The sequence below is a fragment of the Spinacia oleracea genome, chromosome 2 (genome assembly GCF_020520425.1).
Source record: "Spinacia oleracea cultivar Varoflay chromosome 2, BTI_SOV_V1, whole genome shotgun sequence".
Taxonomy (NCBI): domain Eukaryota; kingdom Viridiplantae; phylum Streptophyta; class Magnoliopsida; order Caryophyllales; family Amaranthaceae; genus Spinacia; species Spinacia oleracea.
This window is the reverse complement of record NC_079488.1, coordinates 6,163,002-6,183,371: the sequence shown is the minus strand read 5'-3', so window position 1 is coordinate 6,183,371 and position 20,370 is coordinate 6,163,002. Positions and strand designations below refer to the sequence as shown.

The 20,370-nt window shown below is 36.4% G+C and overlaps 2 protein-coding genes across 2 annotated transcripts; both read left to right on the top strand.

Moving 5' to 3' along the window:
- The first annotated feature begins 1,666 nt into the window (after positions 1-1,666).
- Positions 1,667-3,364, top strand: LOC110803173 (uncharacterized). Its single transcript, XM_022008655.2, has one exon. It carries the CDS (start codon positions 1,667-1,669, stop codon positions 3,362-3,364), a length of 1,698 nt encoding a protein of 565 aa, XP_021864347.1.
- A 5,285-nt stretch (positions 3,365-8,649) lies between these two features.
- LOC110803185 (uncharacterized) lies at positions 8,650-20,046 on the top strand. The gene is made up of 5 exons (XM_056836426.1): positions 8,650-8,907; positions 9,043-9,203; positions 16,668-16,754; positions 17,182-17,340; positions 19,718-20,046. The coding sequence occupies exons 1-5, from the start codon at positions 8,802-8,804 to the stop codon at positions 19,835-19,837; spliced, it is 633 nt and encodes a 210-aa protein (XP_056692404.1). The 5' UTR covers positions 8,650-8,801; the 3' UTR covers positions 19,838-20,046.
- The last annotated feature ends 324 nt before the right edge of the window (positions 20,047-20,370 follow it).

Sequence of the window (20,370 nt, the reverse complement as noted above, 5' to 3'; positions counted from 1 at the left end):
GGTAATTAAACAATGAGCTAGACATCGAGCCATAATTAAGGCCCATATGGTTCATCCAAACATGTTGAATGACGAACCTTTCTGTATTTGATCTGCAATAGTGTTGCTCTTATTGTTGGTCGTTCCTTGCACCAAGCCATCTTACCCGGGCTTGATTTGAATAGGTCCCGAGTCCCGACCCACCTAGTTTCATGTCGTGTCGTGCCAAAAGTTTCAAAAGGGTCACCCTAGGCACAATACAAGATTCCAAGCCTACACATTGTCGATCGTGCTTATGTGCCTAAACTTAATTTCACTCAATTTAACGTTTTTTTGTGCTGGGAAGTGTTGTGCCGTGCACTTTCCGGGCCGGATTATTTTGTGGGTCATCTCGGGCCTTGGGGCATCCCGGCCCAGTGCTATCTAGCCAATCTTTATAAGGAACAAAATACAGATAATAATTCCTATTACCCCAACAATTTTAGATACGCCTGCACATTAGACAGCCTCATTACAGCCCTAGTAATTTTTATTTTTCATTCTGTATTACCAAGAAATCCTTAAGCAAGGCAGAAAAATAAAAAAAAAAAGATACATTAGAAGACATGATAATATAGTCTTTGCAATTAATTAATTAAATTAAATTAATTATAAAGATCCATTAATATGGATAAAGACCTGTCAACCCACTCTTCTCAATCTTAACAGCTAATATAATCCTATTAATAAGAAAAGTACACCGCTCTAACATTGCATGCTTCCAAAGAAGAGGTTGAAGAACATTGATACATCCAAAATATAACCCTTCATTATATGAAAATTTGTTTACTACTCAATCCATTATTTTTTGAGTTTTTTAGATCAATCAATCAAATTGGTTAATCATTATGAAAATTTGATCTATCTATCCAATAGTCAATAGGTCTTGTGTATTGAGAACCCAACCGCGCAGTAGATTGTTGTCTTCTTTTTTAAAAGTTTTTTACACTTAGGTCTTGTTATGTTCACCTTATTTCCACTTATTTCAGGAAAAATAAGTTCAGATAAGTTCAGGTAAGTTCGGTAAAGTTCAGGAAAAATAAGGGTTGGCCAAGTACAATTCATAACTAAAATAAGTTTTGATAAGTTCTAATAAGTTCAGGAAAAATAAGTGAAAATCAGGTGAATAGAACGCAACCTTACTATTTACACGGATTTCAATGCAATATTTAACCACTAAATCACTAATATATCTAATTGTGAAAAAATTATAAAAAATTGATATTTTGAAAACATATACCGAGACCAATCATATCTAACTTGATAAGTTTTGATATAAACGATGGTGAGAATGTCTGCTAAAGTTTTCATATTTTGAAAGCACAAAATATTTCCAGGAACATAGCATGTTGCAGCTACTATTCTCTTTATTTTTATTTTATTTTTAAATTTTTTATACCTTTTAGAAATAAAAATTACCAAGGAAAGAAATAAAAACTTTTTATTTGAAAAAAAAAACTAAAATGTTACTTCATGATTCATGATTGAAAATATTGCAATAATATCCTTATCCAAGTATCCAACTCCCACAAGCCCTTAAATAAAGGCTAACAAATTTCCCTCACTTTATTTTGAAACCCAAAAATAAAAAACTTTCAAACCCCCCCCCTCCAAAAAGACACCCCCAACAAATCAACAACAAAAGCAAATGGAAGATGGTGACATTGACATACCACCCTTTTGGCAACCACCAGCCACCATTACACGGCGGGGGCACGGCCGTCGTCCATCGTCGTCTCGGTTGCTAAACTCGTCTTTGCTAATTATCCTCCTCCCTTCTATCTCTCTTCTTTTCGTCGTCTTCATTGTCATCCCTTCAATTCCCAAAATCCTTCCACATTACATCAACAAACCAATTAATCCTCCACAAAACCAGAAAGCTATCTCAGTGAAGAAGAGCTGGGACACCGTCAACATAATCCTCGTTCTCTTTGCTATTTTATGCGGTGTTTTTGCCAAAAGAAACGACGATTCACCGGCGACTACGGAGCGTGAAGAGACGCGCAACCACGAACAACCACTTACACATTCTACTACTACAACAAATAGTAATATTAGTAGTAGTAGTGTTAATACTGTTTTACTACAAAGGAGTAAAACTATGATGAGTAGTGTACCACAATGGGTTGAGTACTCTTCTCAGCAGCAGAGGATCATCAGCTCTCCGAATGCGCCACCGGATACCGGAATCTCACGGTTGCGGCGGACGGTTAGTTCGGATCCTTACATGAGGTATCAAACCGGTAATAGCCAGTTCCGGTTCTTTGATGATCTCGATATTAGCAAGTTTTATCCTAAAGAGGATCGTGTTTTAAACGATGAGCTTCAATCTGATGAGGTTGCGGCGGCGGTGGTGGAGGTGGAGGAAGTGGACGACGTTGAAACTTCGACGGTGAAGGTAAAGGTGAAGGACATTGAGGTTGATACTTTTGCAACTGAAAATAGAGGAGAATTACCGTCACCGACATTTTCTCCGCCGAAAACTCCACCGCGAAATCCACCAGAGGCACCACCACCTCCACCGCCTCCTCCTCCGGCAAAGCAGAGACGGACATTTCAGACAATTCAGCAAAGGGGGCAGATTCCACCGTCTCCGCCTCCGCCTACACCACCGCCGCTGCCGCGACGTGGACGAGAAGAGAAGAAGAGGAGTTCTCGAAAGCGGAACGCAACGAAGGAGATCGCAACAGCTATTGTATATCTTTACAGTCACAGGAAGCGAAAGCGACGGCAAAAATTGAGCAGGAATTTCGAAGGTCCTTCACATTCGGAAATTCAATCGCATTTCGTTCCTCCGCCGTCTCCACCACCTCCTCCACCGCCATTACCACCTCATCCATCGGTTTTCCAAAACTGGTTCAAAAAAGGGAGCAAAACCAAAAAAATCCACTCCTTCTCCTCCATACCAACACCTCCGCCACCGCCAACACGCCAAAATCCGGTAAATTCCGCCAGAAAACCGCCACTTCCTTCGAGGAGAGAAAGTGGAAACGAGTCTCCGATGAACGGAATACCTACGCCACCTCCTCCGCCGTTTAAGGTATCGCAGATGAAGTTTAAACCAATGGAAGATGGTTATGTTAGGGTACAGAGCGCGCAGAGTTCTAGGTGTGGGTCGCCTGAGATCGACGGTGCTGATGATGACACGTTGTCGAGTTCAAGTAACATGAACGGTCAGGATGTAGAGAGGCTGAGTTCGATGACGTGTCCGAGTCCAGATCTGAACGTGAAAGTGGCCTCGTTTATTGCACGGCATCATGATGGGTGGAGGCTTGAGAAGCTCAACTCTTGGAGAGAGAAACTCAACAAGGCTGGTGATGGGCCCATTTCTAGGCCCACATTCTGAGGGCTCCAATTCTAGGCCCACCTTCTGAGGGCCCAATATTAATCCCATGCTTCACGCTCACTTGTCACTACCCACCAACTTAATGGAAATTATTTCCATTATTATCCTTACAAGTATATTTTTGTTTGGAATGGAAGCAGGGAGATTCGAATATGTGACTTATCGTACCATTATTATTACTGGTAGGAGAAAACTAAAAATGGTGTGTTACATATGGTCATATCGACTCATACGGATATATGGTCATATCGACTCATGTGGACATATGGTATGGGACTGGGTTGGTTGTTAGTTACATATGGTCATATCGACTTATATGGACATATGGTATGGGTTGATTGTTAGTTACATATGGTCATGCCTTGATATTGAGGTTAGGCTCTAATTTTGGTTGGTTTTATTGTATCCAAAACTAGAGTCTTGATTAATTATAGACACTATTACCCTATAGAAGAGTCAGGTTGGTTACAACTTGGGTTAGAAATCAACCGCTTAAATCGAAAATGAATCGAGATCGGTGGTCGACTTGATCAACTCTATATTTTACGGGTATCTATAGATGTTGATAAGAAGAAGTGTGACATGAGGTCATTTCTCCCCTTTTTTTCTTTAATTGGTGGGGAAAAGGGGATTGTAATTGCGTTTTGTTGATGGATACGTGATTTTTTTTTTAAAAACGCTCCATCTTTAGGAAGAGACCAAGAGGAGGCATCTTCCAATTTGTCTGGATTTGTTTTTACTATTGTAATTACCTACTCCCTCCGTTTCTTTTTGTTGTATCCGTTTCCATTTTAAGCGTTTCATATTGTTGTATCCATTTAGAATCTATTCTATTTTTGGACATACATTTTATCCTAAAATATCCTTACATTTCTATCTAATTACCAAAATACCTAAAGATTCTACCCATATTCCCACCTAATTTTCCCCACCCATAATATTTAATTCTTTTCCCTTCCCCATATACCCACTCTCTCACCTCATTTATCACCCATCATTATCATTACTCTCTCTTACCTTATTTCTTTATTATTTTCTCACTCCTTTATTTATTATAATCTCTTACACCCAATCATTTCTCTTACACCCAATCATTACACTTATACCCATACAAACCAAGATTCCAATTTTCTTAAATACCACACCAGATTCCAACTGGATACATCAAAAAGAAATGGAGGGAGTACTTTTTTTTTATTATTTACTTTTACTAGTGTATTTTGAAAGAGTAAAAAAACACATGAAATGTTTGGTATAGTAAGTAGAAAGTGAGTGATCATAGTTTTTAGCAAGCATGGTGGAAAGGGGGGGCTTTTTGTGTCGGTTGAAAGAGCAACGTGATCTCACAAGTACACTTCTTATGTAGTTGTAGGAAGTTACACAATCGTTGCTAGTTTGCATGTTTGTTTTGTTTCTTATAGTAATTACTACTCCATTGTTTTCTTGCATTTTGTGCTTGTTTAGTTGCGCATAAAAAGTAATAAGATGGTTTTTCCTTTTATTTTCATTTCATAGCCAATGTAAAATATAATTTGGTTGAGTAATAAATTCTAAGGAGCACGGAATATTTTCTATGAAATAGACACATTATGGAGCATATTGGATTACAAACGTAGAACACCTAATTTCATATTGTTGCAAGTATTTTGAAACGTATGGGGTATTATTCTAAACTCACTTTTATATGTACTTTATCCAAATTTATGGAAATTGGAACTTCTTAGAAAACGCATTAACCAAATAACTCCTCTCATTCGTCTTGTTTAAAATTTTCACCTCTTATGTATTTTGATATACTCCTCCCGTCTCTAAAATATTGTCCAAAATGATTTAGTGCACTTTATTAAGAATTGGTTATATTCAAAAGTAAATGGTACGGAGTATATAATTTGCCTATTAGTTTAATTAAATAAAGGTATACGAGGAGAGACATTTAAAACTACAAATCAAATGAGACATAGTGCAAACAAATAAGGGCATGATGATGGAGGGGGTCGTTTTTTCGGATATCAGATATGTGTGGCAACACAAATATCAGCTAAAAGACAAATAACTAAAAGACAAAAAAAGAATTACCATTCATAAATAATAAAAAGTACAATTCTGTAAAAAAAAATACCATTTTTGTTTCAGAAAACACTTTTTTTGTTTTTTTCCTACTTCTGTATTTTGCTATGACATACATTGCAAGCACATATCAGATATGCAAAAAGACTTCCTCGGACGGAACGAGTACCGACCAAAAAAACACTTTTTTTTTTATCATCACCTTGTACGTACCTTTAGATGATTTTAAAGATTTAAGAGAGAGTAAACCTAAAATTTTTCCTTTTTTTTCATGGAAGCCTAAATTTTTGCTTTACACAAACAATTTTTGAAAGGTACAGTAGTCAAACATATGATATGATCATCTTTTTCCTTTTTTTTTTCTATATATATAGTGGAGATAAAGTGGAATACAAATATATGGAGATGTTATATTCACATAGGGCTCCAGCAATTTTAAAAAGAAAAATTGTAGGGTCATTTTCAAAATAAAATTGTTCATGGAAGATAGTAAGATATCCTCAACATTGGGTTAATCATGAATTACTCAAAATTTGGATTGTTTTTAGAAGATCGGTCAAAAGTTGACTTATTATTTACAATTTTTCTAATATAAAAATTGTCTTTCATTTAAGCTATGATTGTTGTATTTCAACTATTTTTTATATCGTTGTGTTTTATTGCCCTTTTCAACGAGGAGGTTTATGAATTTGTTGTAGCCATTAAAGTGATTTCCTTCTCATTCGATCATTGGATTATAGTTGAAAGATTTACACTTTTTTAACTTCACATAAATCTTACCAAATAAATAACTTGTACTGAACTAAACTCACACTCAGTCAAACTTAAGCACTTAGGTAGAACAAAACTCACACTTAGTCAAAGTTAAGCAATTAGTTAGGCCCTGTTCTTTTTGGCTTAATTTCAGTTTCAGGACTTATTTGGCAGTTCAGTTCAGTCCAGTTCAGTTCAGGAGCATTCAGTTTAGTTCAGTTCAGTTCAGGAGCATTCAGTTCAGTTCAGTTCATGAGCAATAAGTTCAGTTCAGTTTAATTCAGTTTAATTCAATTCAATAATAATAATAATAATAATAATAATAATAATAATAATAATAATAATAATAATAATAATAATAAGTTCAGTTCTTCGCGCGTGTACTAGAGTTTCTAAACTCTACATTGCTATGCGCACTTGTCCGCCTCATCTGTTCGAAGCGGCCCAATTATCTTTTGATGTGGCTCTGCGGGCTTCTTTAGAGCGCATCGTGACTGCTTCGGGACCTGGGTTCGGTGACTGGCAATGGCGCCTTGCCACCTTGCCTTATTCTTATGGAGGATTGGGTGTTTATTCAGTTGGTGATGTTCGGCATTATGCTTTTCTTGCATCCCGTTTGCAGTCTTCTGGTTTGCAGGATTCGCTTCTTTGGCTTTCAGGTGTTGATGGTCCGGGACCGGCCTTTGATGATGCTCTTGGTCTTTTCAATAGGACCGTGGAGACCGACCTTATGCGTAGCCCTAGTGAGATCGTTGCCCCCACACTCATGAAGAAATTGGCAGACATATATTTCACGAAGGTTACTGCTGATGCGGAATCCGTCTACTCCTTATCTTCGCGTCTTGTTGCCCTATGGAAATCACAGCAGGGGGATCACTCCTCAGCTTGGTTGCGGGCAGTCCCCATCTCGGGGTTAGGCCAGGCTATGAACGGTAAGACTTATCGTTTGGTTCTTTGCTATCGGTTGGGTATTCCGTTGTTCTCTGATTCGACGCCGTGTTCTGCTTGCTCTCGGGTTTTCGACGGGGACATTTATGGGGATCATGCCGTGTCTTGTGCTGGGATTGTGGGTATCAAACATCGTCATAATGTTGTTCGGGATACCCTTTTGGATATTTGCTACCGGTCGGGGATTTCTGCTCGCAAGGAGGTTGATGTTGGGCTGACTAGTGAGAGTGATGGAGCTCTTCGTCCTGCAGATATATTGCTTTACTCATGGGATGGCGGTCTAAATGTGTGTGTTGACTTGACTGGGTCTTCCCCTATGACGCAATCTGGGTTGTCAGGCTTCGTTCCGGGTCGGGTTGTGGCGGTTGCAGCGCAGCGGAAGCAGAATAAGTATGCGGCACGTTGTAGGGCTTTGGGTTACGGTTTCTTACCTTTTTCCTTCTCTTCTTTTGGGGAATTAGAGAAAGGGGCTGTTTCTTTGCTGAAGCGGGTCCAGGCGTACTCCAGGGCTCAGGACATTGGGGCACGGACGCACGGGCAGCTGCCCACATTTTCAGCAGGATCGGGTTTGCCATAGCTAGAGGAGTGGGGGCCCAGATTGTATCTCGGCTCCCCTCCAACTTCTTGTAGTTCCCTCGATCTTTGTAGTTTGTTAAGCTTGTAACGTTTTGGTGTTTTCCCATAATAATAATAATAATAATAATAATAATAATAATAAAATTATTATTATTATTATTATTATTGTTATTATTATTATTAATATTACTTATATTATTATTTATATTATTGTATTACTTATTATTTATATTATAATATTATTATATTAATTATTATTTATATTCATATTTATATTATTATATTACTTATTATTATTATTATTATTATTTATTATATAGTTATTTAGTTATTAATTATTATTTATTCTTTAGTTATTTATTATTATTTATTCTTTAGTTATTTATTATTTATTATTATTTATTCTTTAGTTATTTATTATTTATTATTTATTATTTAAGAGATGGTGGTGATGTGGATGAGAGAAGGGACTAAGAGGGGGCAAATAAGAGTTACCTTATAATTGATGCTCTAAGAGCATCAATTATAGATGACTCTTAGCCCCTCTTAAGGAGAGAGAAATGTTAAGAGCTACCTCTTAGGAAAAACAAGGTAACTCTTAGCTTACTCTTATTTAGAGGTTGATGGAGACTTCCTCTAAATAAGAGGTAGCTCTTAGAAAATAAGAGGGGGTTGAGGTGGCACATTGTGGGATATCATGCTTAAATTTTTGCATTTTTGTTATAAAAGTAAATTTAAAATGTGAAAAAATTAAATAAGAGGTAGTGTATAAGAGTTAGTGTATTTCTTGGAATTTTTAATAGCTAACTCTTAATAAGAGTGATAATGAGGTGGATGAGGAGAGAGACTAAGAGTGGGAAATAAGAGATAGCACCACTATTGATGCTCTAATCAAGCACTTGCAATTTGCAAAGAGGTAATCCACAGACAAAAGTACAGCGTGGCGGTTTTTCGTCCTTCCAAACCAAATTACACCAATCATTTCACCTTCTTCCCTCTCTTCGCTCGCTAATTAGTTCTTCACAGTTCACACTCTTGAAATTGTTCTCCGACATTTTTACCTCAATTTCGAAATTGCGCAGAAGCTCTAAAAATGACAGCTGCAATTGCAAACCTTCAACAATTTAATTTTGATTACAGGGGAACAACATTTATCCCTACTATCAATTCTTCTTCTTCTCATCATTCTTTCTCCAAAGGTATTGTAATTTCCTTCTTCTTTGGTTTGTTAATTTTGAATATAGTGGCATTTTTATTGTTAAATTTTTGGACTGCCTATAATTTCAATTATATGATTTTAACATTAATTAGGTTTTTGTTTTGTTTTGTGGTAGTTGGGATTAATTCTCAGATATTGGACAAAAAAGATGCAAGTTTGAAGAAGATATGTTGCAGTAATAAGAGATTGCTGCGTAGTAGATTTCTGGTTACAAGATGCAGTGGTGGTAGTTCTAGCTCAAATGATACTTTGGAAGAGTCTTCTAGTCAAACTAAGGCAAGTTCATGTCAATATACTACTACCTCTTTTCCTAAATGTTCCTCCCTTTGGCACACTCACAATTTCTATCATTAATATCTCTAACCACGTATTGTTAAAAATTATAATATTTTCATATTGTTGAAGTAATTATCGAAACAAATCAAACAAGATTCCAACGTGACTATTATATTTTTTCTTATATGTTAGACATAATTCTAAAGATTATCTTCCATTGTAAATAGTGTCCAGATTTCAAATAGGAAAAAGGTAAGGAACGGATGGTCCATCCGTCCCTCAAATATTGCCCTCTTGTGATATTTTGGGTTAAACTTTTAAAACTTTGACCATGAATTCTCATTAGTCTTTAAGAAGTAATATTATCACGTGAGTCTTGTTAAATTAGATTCATTCAATATATGTTTTCGGAATATCAACTTTTTATAATTTTCACGTGGGTAGAACCAAAGGTATTTACATTTTAAGTCATATCTTGGATACCGTGATGCGTGAAAAGTCAAATGGGGCAGTATTTTAGGGAGTAAGGGATTATTAATTTTACTTTTATGGCCCGTCTGGTAGCACGATATTGAAAGGTTGTTAACAAGAAAACTTTTTTATTAAATGTAGCCTTAAGGGATATATTTCCGGAAATGTTACTTTACAGTGTGTTTGGGAATTGACTAGAGGTAAAATCTATGGAAAATTAAAACCATGGAAATATGTGGAAAAGTAAAACTATGAAAATTAATAATATTGTTTAATTAGTAAAACTATTGAAAAGTAAAATGATTTACCTAGTTTTCTATTGTTTGGTTAGTTTAATGGGGAAATCGTTGAAATGTATAATTAGTTTTCCACAGTTTTCCCATTGGTTTTGGTGGAAAAACTATGGAAAACTAAATGATTCAATCTATCTATTATATTATACTAAAATAGACACCAAGAGTGACATGTGTCACTTCCTGATGCAAAGTTTTTCCGTCAAAATTCATTTTCCTAAAAATAATTTACTTCATTTATTTTCATATTTTCTTTCCTTTTTAATTAACTGTATGTATGGAAAAAATATATTTGTTTATAAATTATGAAAATCATATATGGCACATAATAATAATTTGATAAAAAATATTTCAGTCAAACATGTTATAAAGTTGGTCAAATAATTTTACAATATCCATGCATGCACGGGATCTAATCTAGTTATAACTATTTATGAGAATTTCCATATACAACAACAACAACAACAAAGCCTTAGTCCCAAAATTATGAGAATTTCCATATACTTCCAGAAATTTATTTTTCCATAGTTTTCCCTCTCAATAAACAAACATGATTAGTATTTTTTTTTTTACTTTTAGCGTCTATTCGATAGCATGTAGTGGGGAGATTCAACATTTTCCAGCTTTAAATTAGCATTTCCTTCCATCAACTCATCTTTGTGATGAAATTGCTATTACATTGGGACATGAGAGGGAAAAAGGAGTGTCATTTCTAGTTTAATGTCTTCTGGGTATGCCTGTTTAGCTTCAAGTTAGTTGGAAAATTGTGGCCAATGTTTGAACTTCAGCGTTATGGTTGTTGTCTCTCTTTTTGGTTCCACATTCTGTTTGGAAGAAAACAAGTACAAGGGCACTCCTTCTACAATAGAAGTAAACTACTCCATCGGTATAGAATTAATTAGTGCACTTTGAAAGACACGAATTTTAATGAATGTGAGTTAATTTTATTACAACAAGAGATATGTGGGGTAAATGGAGAATAAACAATTGTAATAAAAGACTCAGGGGTATTAAAATAGTGGAGCGCTAAAAGCCGCCCTACATTACTCAAAACCGCCCCAATATTTTCCACTTTTCCCCCTTAATACCCTTACTTCCCAAATCTGATTTTCAACTTTCAGATTATCCATCTAGGAGAGAGAAAATCCAACCACCACCACAAACTCAACTTCACTCAACGCCGACCACGGCAGGGTCGCAGCACCTGTCGCCGGCGAACTGCAACTTCCGTTTTTTCTTGCCCACCACCCCTTTCCTGTTGCTCTTCTTCACTCAACGCCGACCACCCCTTTTCCTGTTGCTCTTCTTCTCGCAGCAGCCAACCACCCCCTTTCCTGTTGCTCTTCTTCTCGCAGCAGCCAACCACCCCCTTTCCTGTTGCTCTTCTTCTCGCAGCAGCCAACCACCCCCTTTCCTGTTGCTCTTCTTCTCGCAGCCAACAACCCGACCAACTTTCCGACGAACAATCCAGCGACGACGACGGGGCAAGAAACAGTAGCTCACGGCCGACTTTCCTTTGGATCTAGCAGCAGCAATACCGGTAGAATCAAATGACGGGTCGCCGAAATCCTGCGAAGGTAAGAAAAGAACCGCCGGCGACGAGAGCCAAGCAACCGGCGGCAAAGGGAGTGAAAAAACCGGCGAGGAAGAGGCTTGCACAACCTATTGTAAGTCTGATTTTAATTGTTCAATTGGGTCAATTGGGTGAAGCGAATTTGCTGGGTTTTTTGCTCAAATAGATGCTGCGTTTTTTGTTGGGATTTTTTGTTCAAATTGATTATGTGAATTTGATTTCTGTATTGCAATTGGGTTTTTTATGTTGTTTCTTACGAATTCAATTGGGTTTTTTTGTTCAAATCAATGATATTTCTGTATTGCAATTTGTGAATTTCATTTTTGTATTGCTATCTGGTTTTTTCTGTTGTTTTTTGCGAATTCTTTAGAATTAAAGGGGTGTTGGATGTACCTAACTCACGATCTGTCACAATTGCTGTTGGATGTACCTCATTACCAAGCAACAACCTTAGTTTATCTAACACCCACCCGTAGCTTTCAGCAGTCTCGTCCTTCATGAATGCATATGCAATGAGAAAATTCTTGTTACACGGTGTAACCCCACAAATTTCAAGGAATGGCATCTTGTATATATTCGTCTTGTACGTAGAATCCATGCCAATGACCCATGGATATGTGCGTAACAATTTCACCGATGTAGGGTGTGCCATGAATGCGTGTGTCACGACATGAGCCTCCTCCCTAATGTAGTGCAAGTAATCACTCTCTTTAGCAAGATGAAGAAATTGACTTATACTATCTCTTCCTTCTGCATCATTCCTCCTCATCCGATCTCTAAAATTGTAGATGTGTCTTCTATTGGGGTTCTCCTCAGGGAATTGTTCTTGGACAGCCGCCAATATGACATTTGGCCTTGCTTGAGCGGAAGACATATCACGAACAAGTTGCTTTGCGCCTAGACTAAGGCCGCTCATCTGCCGATTGCCCTCTCGATATGTAATTAATTCATGGTTGTGGATACCATGTTGTTCAGGACCCAAAACAATATTCCAACCTTCACCATCTTTGCATGGTGCCACCTTAATCAAAAACTTGCAACCACATGCTTGAGTTTTCGTGTTTGGTCGTTCCGCAGTTTCCAAATTTCTTCCTTTGCCTCTATTTCTTTCACCGCGGTTACATCTCAAGTACAATTCTCCTCGTTTCCATGAGGACTTCACAAGCTTAAAACCATTGCTAATAGCAATGTTTCTAGCCCACTCAACAGCAGCATCATCACTCGAAAATATTTCAGAAGTTACGAATTTTGGATTATAATTAATACCATCGCTTCCAAAATCTAGCAACGGAACCTGCCCATTTAAAAAAAAAAAAAATCTTTAAACAAAGTAATTTTTATAATCAATATATAAGAAAAATACTAATTTTATTTTAATGACACAAACTTATGCAGTTTAAGCTTATACCATGGTAGGGACTTATGCATTTTAAGCTCAAACCATGGTGTAGACTTATGCAGTTTAAGCTCCTGCCATGGTATGAGCTTAAAACACATAAGTCTGTCCCATGGTACAAACTTAAAATGCATAAGTCTGTACCATGGTCGGAGCTAGAATTGCATAAGTTTATGAATTGTTTTAAGTACACAAAAATTTTAAAAAAAATCTTGTGAGTTAACAGACTTATGTATCGTAAGCCCACACCATGGTGTAGACTTATGCATTGTAAGCCCCAGCCATGGGACGAGCTTAAAATTCATAAGTCTGTACCATGGTACAAACTTAAAATGCATAAGTCACTAATGTTTTTTTCGGAAAAATTTAACCAAATTAAACAACAAATAAAAAACTTAAAATTTAACGGACTTATGAATTTCTAGTTCCATCCATGGTATAGACTTATGAAGTTTTAGCTCCGTCCATGGTTGGAGCTAGAATTTCATAAGTCTGTACCATAGTTGGAGCTAGAATTGCATAAGTCTGTACCATGGTACAGACTTAAAACTCATAAGTCTGTACCATGGTCGGAGCTAGAATTGCATAAGTCCATTAAATTTTTTTCCGGAAAAAAAAAATACCTCTTGTGAATTTGAATTTCCTCCGGTAGTCTCGGCCATGTAAAAGTTGTTTCGCATTGTGGTGGTCGGCGTGGTGTTGGAAGTGGGTTCCGGCGGCGGTGCTCCGGGCTACAGTCACCGGCGGTGGTGCTCCGGCAGGAGGTGGTGCTCCGGCTGCGGTGGTGCTCCGGTGGCGGCGCTCCGGCAGTGGTGGTCCGGCGGTGGTGCTCCGGCAGTGATGTGGGGGAAGCGGTAAAAAAATAAATGGTAATGGTAAATGTTAAAAATAAAGGGGTAAATAAAGAGGGTTATATAGGTAAAATATTAGGGCGGTTTTGAGTAATGTGGGGCGGTAAATAGTAAGCCCCATTAAAATATTTAAAGAAAAGAAAAGATAAGTAACAAATGATAAAATATTAATAGTGAGGTACTTAGGATAAGAAAGAAATATAAATAAGGGAAAAAACTTCCATAAATAGAAAGTGCATCAATTAATAAAATACGGCTGATTATGGAAAGTGCACCAATTAATTTTATACGGAGGGAGCATAAACGAGGATGAAATTAGAAAGAATGGAAGGATTTTTTTAAAATTCTAGTGAGGTGTCACGTATGACCTCCCACGCCATCGCATGCAACGTCATGCAAGGCAATGAGCATCGCTAGGCAACGCAGTGCACCGCCAAGGGTGACAGCAAGGTCGCTGGGCACCATCGGAAAATGGCCCGTGTGGGTCGTCTAGGCAACAAAGTGCATCATGTGCATACCATGGGCGATGGCACTGGTCGCATAGGCAACATCATAGCAACAGGGCAGTAAGCAACAACTATCAAGAGCGCCCACCCCCTATAGAGGATTATTTTAAATAGGGGAAAAATTACTAGTGAACACCCACGTGACAATAACGTAATTACGTAAAAATGAGATGGTTTGGGGACCAAATAAAGTCCGTTAGAGCTGTAACTCGGGTCCCTACCAGTTTTGGCCCAATGAAGTTGATGGTTGGGCCAGATTTTCCTCATCAGCCTAGAAAGTCATGGTTTGCGGCAGGTCAATCCGGTTTGGCTCGTATGGTACTAGAATGTTCTACGAGGTTCTTAGGCATTCTAGCTTGGTTGTTTTTTGTAGGTTCTAGGTAATGGAACACTCTAGAATCCTTTGTACAAATTTTAGGGAGTTCTCTAGAAGCCTCCTTGTATGTATAAATTCCTTTGGAGTTGAGAACATTCTATAGAGTTGTAGGGTTTTCCTTGTAAAGATCAGTGTAGAATATTCTAGAGTAGAAGTTATAGGGACTTGGGTTCCTATTAATAGGTTGCCCCATTCATTTGTGTAGCGGGTACAACCAACCAACGCATTTATAATCACTATCAACCAATACAAAAACCTTTCTCAAACACTCTTACTTACCTGTTTACAAGTTTCCTTACATAGCCATTTTCGTAGCACACTTAACTTTGCAAAGTCATCGGATAACCTTGACTAGTGAACCAACGCCAGTGGGCACCGTATTTAAGGCTTGGAAATAAGCAACACAACATAGGGTTGTCTTTATGAGTGTGCCTTAAAAAAGCAAAAGGTTAATCTATGAAAAAGTTGTAGTCTACAACGATTTTGGAGTAAGAAGAAATAATCGTAGGGTGGAAATATTAACAACTAATAACATAGGGACGAGACTTGAAAGAATGGAGGGATTTTATCCGTGAGTGTTGTATACTGGTTATAGACTTGAAAGGATAAAATGTTGTCCTTCAATGTAGCCATCTATGACGTATTTAGAGAGAGAAAATTAAATTATTGCTGGACGGCAAATAGTAAGGAGTAACACATCACATGGACTTTCCGATATCTTAATAGCCCGTGTTTAGTATTATAATATTCCATTTCCCTGTATTGTATTTTGAATCATGAATCAAATTAGTATGCAATGTACAATCCAACATCTAGAATCCATGTTTCAGTGCGAAGGGCACTTCTATCAACCTACTTATTCTAACTAATACAAAGAGTCGTCCCAATTTGTGATTCAATACAAGTTTGGGTATGTCACACACTCAGACCACCTCTGATAAGGAGATTAAAAAAATGTAATTTTCCTCTTTATATCGTTCATCTATTAAAGATTCTAAAAGAATGTAATTTACCTTTACCAAAGGACGATGAACTGTCATTGATTATTTGTGTGCCTACCTCCTATTGATGTAGATTGTGTTTGGTTATTTTACTTATAGATTAATATATTTCTTCTGGAATAAAGTACTCATTATGCAATGATTTTGTCACAATTATTTTTGTATATGGTTATAGATACTTAAATAGAAATAAGTCACATACACCATGTATTTGAGATAATTTACAAAGTGAAGAGGGTGTCAACTCAGAAAACCTGAATTTTACGAGCACTTATACCAGAGTCTCAAAAGCTAGAACTTGGAAGATATATCTGATAGATCATCCTGTACTTAAATGCTGAAATTCCTCACTTATCCAGGCAGAAGATATATCTGATATATCATACTTGAATACTGAAATTCCTCACTTATCAATTGCAAAAACGTTGGAGAATGGATGGAGAATATATCGCATGGCGCTATTAACTTTTGAGTTTGTTGGTATTTCCCAAGTCCCAATGAAAAAAAAGATACAATTGTTGGTTGTTTTAAAAGAAAAAAAAATATATCTTTTGAGTTTCAACCCATTAGGAAGTTTGGGGGCAAAAATTCACTTCTATTAGGCGGAAAACTTCGCTCTTTTATAACTTCATTCTTGAAAGTTAGTCAACTGCAACATCATTTTCCGGCTATGTGAAGTCTTTCCCCAAGTATGCAAAAGGTAGGGGTGTTAGTGGATAAAATATGTATCTGTATTTTTATTAAAAAATACAAAAAAAATTGTTGCACTCCTAAAACGTGAGTTCACAAATTCAACAATGGTAAAGTGGAAAGCTAATGGTATGATAAGTCTCTGACATAAGATTCTGAACATATCCTGCGTTGCAAGTTTTTTTTTTTTTTTTTTTTTTTTGCTGGAGATATTTTAGAAGTGTTCCATGAATCAATTTTTGAACTATCATGTACATTTCTTTTTGCTATCTGACGGAAAAGTTGTGTTAAAATGCTCAATTACCAGGTGCCTTTTGGGTACAGCAGGAAGGATGTGCTGCTGATTGGGTTAGGAGTAACTGCTTTTGGAGTGGGATTGAAGAGTGGATTGGAGGTATCCTAACCTTTGATTAATTCCATAAGATTTTCATTTCATTGTTGGTTTGCAACTTTGCGCATTCTACTAAGGAATCCATTGTATATTTTCTTCTCAAATGTTTTGACTTTTGAGATTTCTGTTGCAATTGAAGATATTCTTTCTACATACAAAGTTAATTAGTTGTATGTAAATCTGTCTAAGAAAGTTAACCTAACCAGAATGACTGACCCAAAACCAACTTTTTTTGATGAAAAGGGTGACCTGTGAATTGTACCCGGAAGGAAGTTGATCTGAGCATAACCCAGTTAATAATAAAAGGCCAAAGATAGAAAACAAGATCAATATATCTAGTTTTAGTTCTTTGTACAAATTTGTTACATCAGTAAGTTATTAGCTTATGTTATGGTCTTATAAATTTGTCTCACAATTGTGTTCTGCGCAGTTTGTTGGAGTTGATCCATTACAAGCAGGAAATGTGGTTCAGCTACTTGTAGTCTTAGGCATGACAGTTGGATGGATTTCGTCCTATATGATTCGGGTTGCAAGTAAAGACATGACATACGCTAAGCAGTTGCGAGACTACGAGGGCAAAGTGATGGAGGTAGGCTTTATGCAGTTATGCTATGTTAACCTTTCTTGAATTTCCGCGTCTTTTTCTGAAGCAAGGCCAATCCTTCTATCCAATATTAATCCCACATTTGAATTATTAGAAATAATTATTTTTGTGGTTCCTGGACTCCTGGCATAGAGCCGGAACATCCTTTGGATTAGATCACCTTATCGTGCAGTTCTTTCTCGCTTTGGCTTCCATTTTTGGATGATTTCATGATTATATAAAGGATCCCACCTATGATATTTTAGGACCATGATTAGTCTTGTGAAATTCCCTAAACCACTCTCTAGTCCTAGTCCTTTTCCACATCAGTGATTTATAAGAAAACCAATGTGAAAAATGAAAATATGATAGTCAGAAAACATTGTTATCTTGAGGAAAGTTTAGTAACAGCCATTAGAAGACATATTAGGTAATGTTTGGTTGATAAAGTTCCTAGGAATAAGATTTTCCCATGTATTAACATTTCCTAGGAAGTACTAAATGTTGTTTGGTTGAACATTAGAAGTAACTTCCCATGGGAAGTTCCACTTACCTAGGGGGCCTAGGTAAGCAACTTCCTCCTTTTTAGAGCAACTTCCTCCATTTCATGGGAAGTAGAAGTTCCTAGGAGGTGTGACTTCCCATGTTTTCGCAAACCAAACAACACTACAACCTTCCACTTCCTAGAAAACTACACTTTCTATGGGGTCGTTTGGTTGATCGTGGGAAGTAGAACTTCCTAAGAAGAAGTTTTCCCATGCATAAGCATTTCCTAGGAATTGCGTGATGTTGTTTGGTTAAACATGAGAATTTACTTCCCATGTGATGTTCAACTTACCTAGGGGAACCTAGGTAAGCAACTTCCTCCATTTTGTAGGAAGTGGAAATTCCCAAAAAGTGTGACATCTTATGTTTTTGTCAACCAAACAATTCTACAATCGTCCATTTCCTAGGAAATCATATTTCCCATGGTTTTTCATGTTAACCAAACATCACCTATGATTTTTCATGTCGACCAAACAACACCTTCAATAATTTGGTCGTTATATATCATATACACGCCGTCTTCAGATGTGGACAATTTCAGACCTTAAGGTCTGGTCATTCAGGGTTCTTTCTTGATATGATACAATTCTTAGTTGCTACTCTGAAAGTCCGTATCTGTTCGTGAATTAGACAGGCCTTCACTTTCTTAATTGTGATCTAATTGTAGCCCTACCCTAATTATATCTGTAAGTGTGAGAAAGATAAGTACCAACTTAATACAAGTACCTCTTTGGGACCTCTTATCCTTTCTTTCTTGTTCAGTTCCTAAGCATTGATGTCTCTAATAAACATTCTGTCTCTTTCTGGCTCACTTGTAAGTAAACCATGTAATGTCCAATATGATATGTTTAACTCCAGCAGATCACCTTCTTCCTTAAAACAAGATTACGAAGCAAAGTGCCCTTGATTTAAACACCTTTTTTTTTTTGGTTACTATTCGACTTATTTTGTCTGAACTTATATGAACTTAAGCTCTATTCTGTTTTGTTCGACTTATTTGTTCATATAAGTTCAGATAAGTTCATATAATATAATAAGTTCAGCAAAAATAAGTTTTTTTCAGACATTTTCACACACAAATAAGTTTATTTCAGACAAAATAAGTATTTTTTCAGATAAAATAAGTTAAGATCAGTTCAGTTAAGTTTAGATAAGTTCAAATAATATAAGTTCGGTCAAAATAAGTCCAATAGAACGGAGCCTTAACTGAACTCATTTTATCTGAAAATACTTATTTTGTCATTTTGTCCGAAATAAACTTATTTGTGTGTGAAAATGTCTGAATGTTTTCTAAACTTATACTTCCTCCGATTTTTAATACTCGCAACGTTTGGGGTATTTTACACTATTCACATATTCTATTTTGACTATTATTGGTGACTTATACGTAAGATAAAACATAATCATGCAGAATCTTGTTAGATTCGTCTCAATTTGTATTTTCAAAATATTAACTTTTTATAATTTTTGCTTAAATAAAATTAAAGATATTAATGATCAAAGTTTTGCATAGGCATTCGTGAAAGTTACCAACGTTGCAAGTATTAAAAATTGGAGGAAGTATTATCTGAATTTAACTGAACTTATCTGAACTTATTTTGTCAAAAATAAGTCGAACAGAAACAGAGATCCATTGCGCGAGATTCTTTTTCCAGTCACTGCTTGCATCTCTATCTAATGCAGTTGTTTTTAACAAAGTTTGATAGTTAGGTTATTTTTACAGAGTACTCCATATATTCTTATACTAGTTGGTTTATTTTTGTTGCACCGTCTATAACCAGGTTCATCAGCATATAATCCCTTTATTCTTTAATGTATTATCCTTTTCATTTTGCAGAAACGATTGGAAGGCCTTACTGAAGCAGAAATTCAAGTTTTAATCGAGCAAGTCGAAGAAGAGAAAAGAGTTGCAAGCCTTGCAGCTAACAACAGACCCAACAGTGAGCAGGTTAATTAGCTTAAAACATGGTTTCTGGTAAGAAAATACTATAGTTTGTGATCAAGAAAAGTTGTGTATAGTATGGTGTATAATGTATATGGGAGGCTTTGTGACTATACAAATTACTAATTGTGACAATCACAACGTTTGCCAAAGTCTTAGTTTTGTACATTATTGGTCAGGTTGTATCTTATTTACATAAACGGTGTGTTACGTTACAGTTCAAACATACGATACAACTCAAAAACGTAGAAAATACGAAGTATGTGAAATTAAGTCTGAAAGACCTCTAATACACAAGGTGTACGATAAATTTATTGTATATTGAGGTAATTTTTACTAAGTTTTTTGGTAATTGTAACGTGTTTGTCGGAACAATTACAAAATTGTGATTATACTTTTAAAAAAAATGTCGGTTATAAAACTAAGAGATCCTTATTAGCATTATTAGCCAGAAAGGACAACAATATTTGTCCTTTGAGGACACAAGGGGAATACTTTGTCACTACTGTATGTAGCAATGTGATATTGCATTGTAAACTTGTGAACTT

What these genes read in the sequence shown, in the direction of transcription:
- LOC110803173 (XM_022008655.2), top strand. Translation starts at nt 1,667, where the DNA reads ATGGAAGATGGTGACATTGACATACCACCCTTTTGGCAACCACCAGCC.
- LOC110803185 (XM_056836426.1), top strand. Translation starts at nt 8,802, where the DNA reads ATGACAGCTGCAATTGCAAACCTTCAACAATTTAATTTTGATTACAGG. An exon ending in TCATCATTCTTTCTCCAAAG is followed by an intron (nt 8,908 to 9,042) that starts GTATTGTAATTT and finishes GTTTTGTGGTAG; the next exon opens with TTGGGATTAATTCTCAGATA. An exon ending in AGTCTTCTAGTCAAACTAAG is followed by an intron (nt 9,204 to 16,667) that starts GCAAGTTCATGT and finishes CTCAATTACCAG; the next exon opens with GTGCCTTTTGGGTACAGCAG.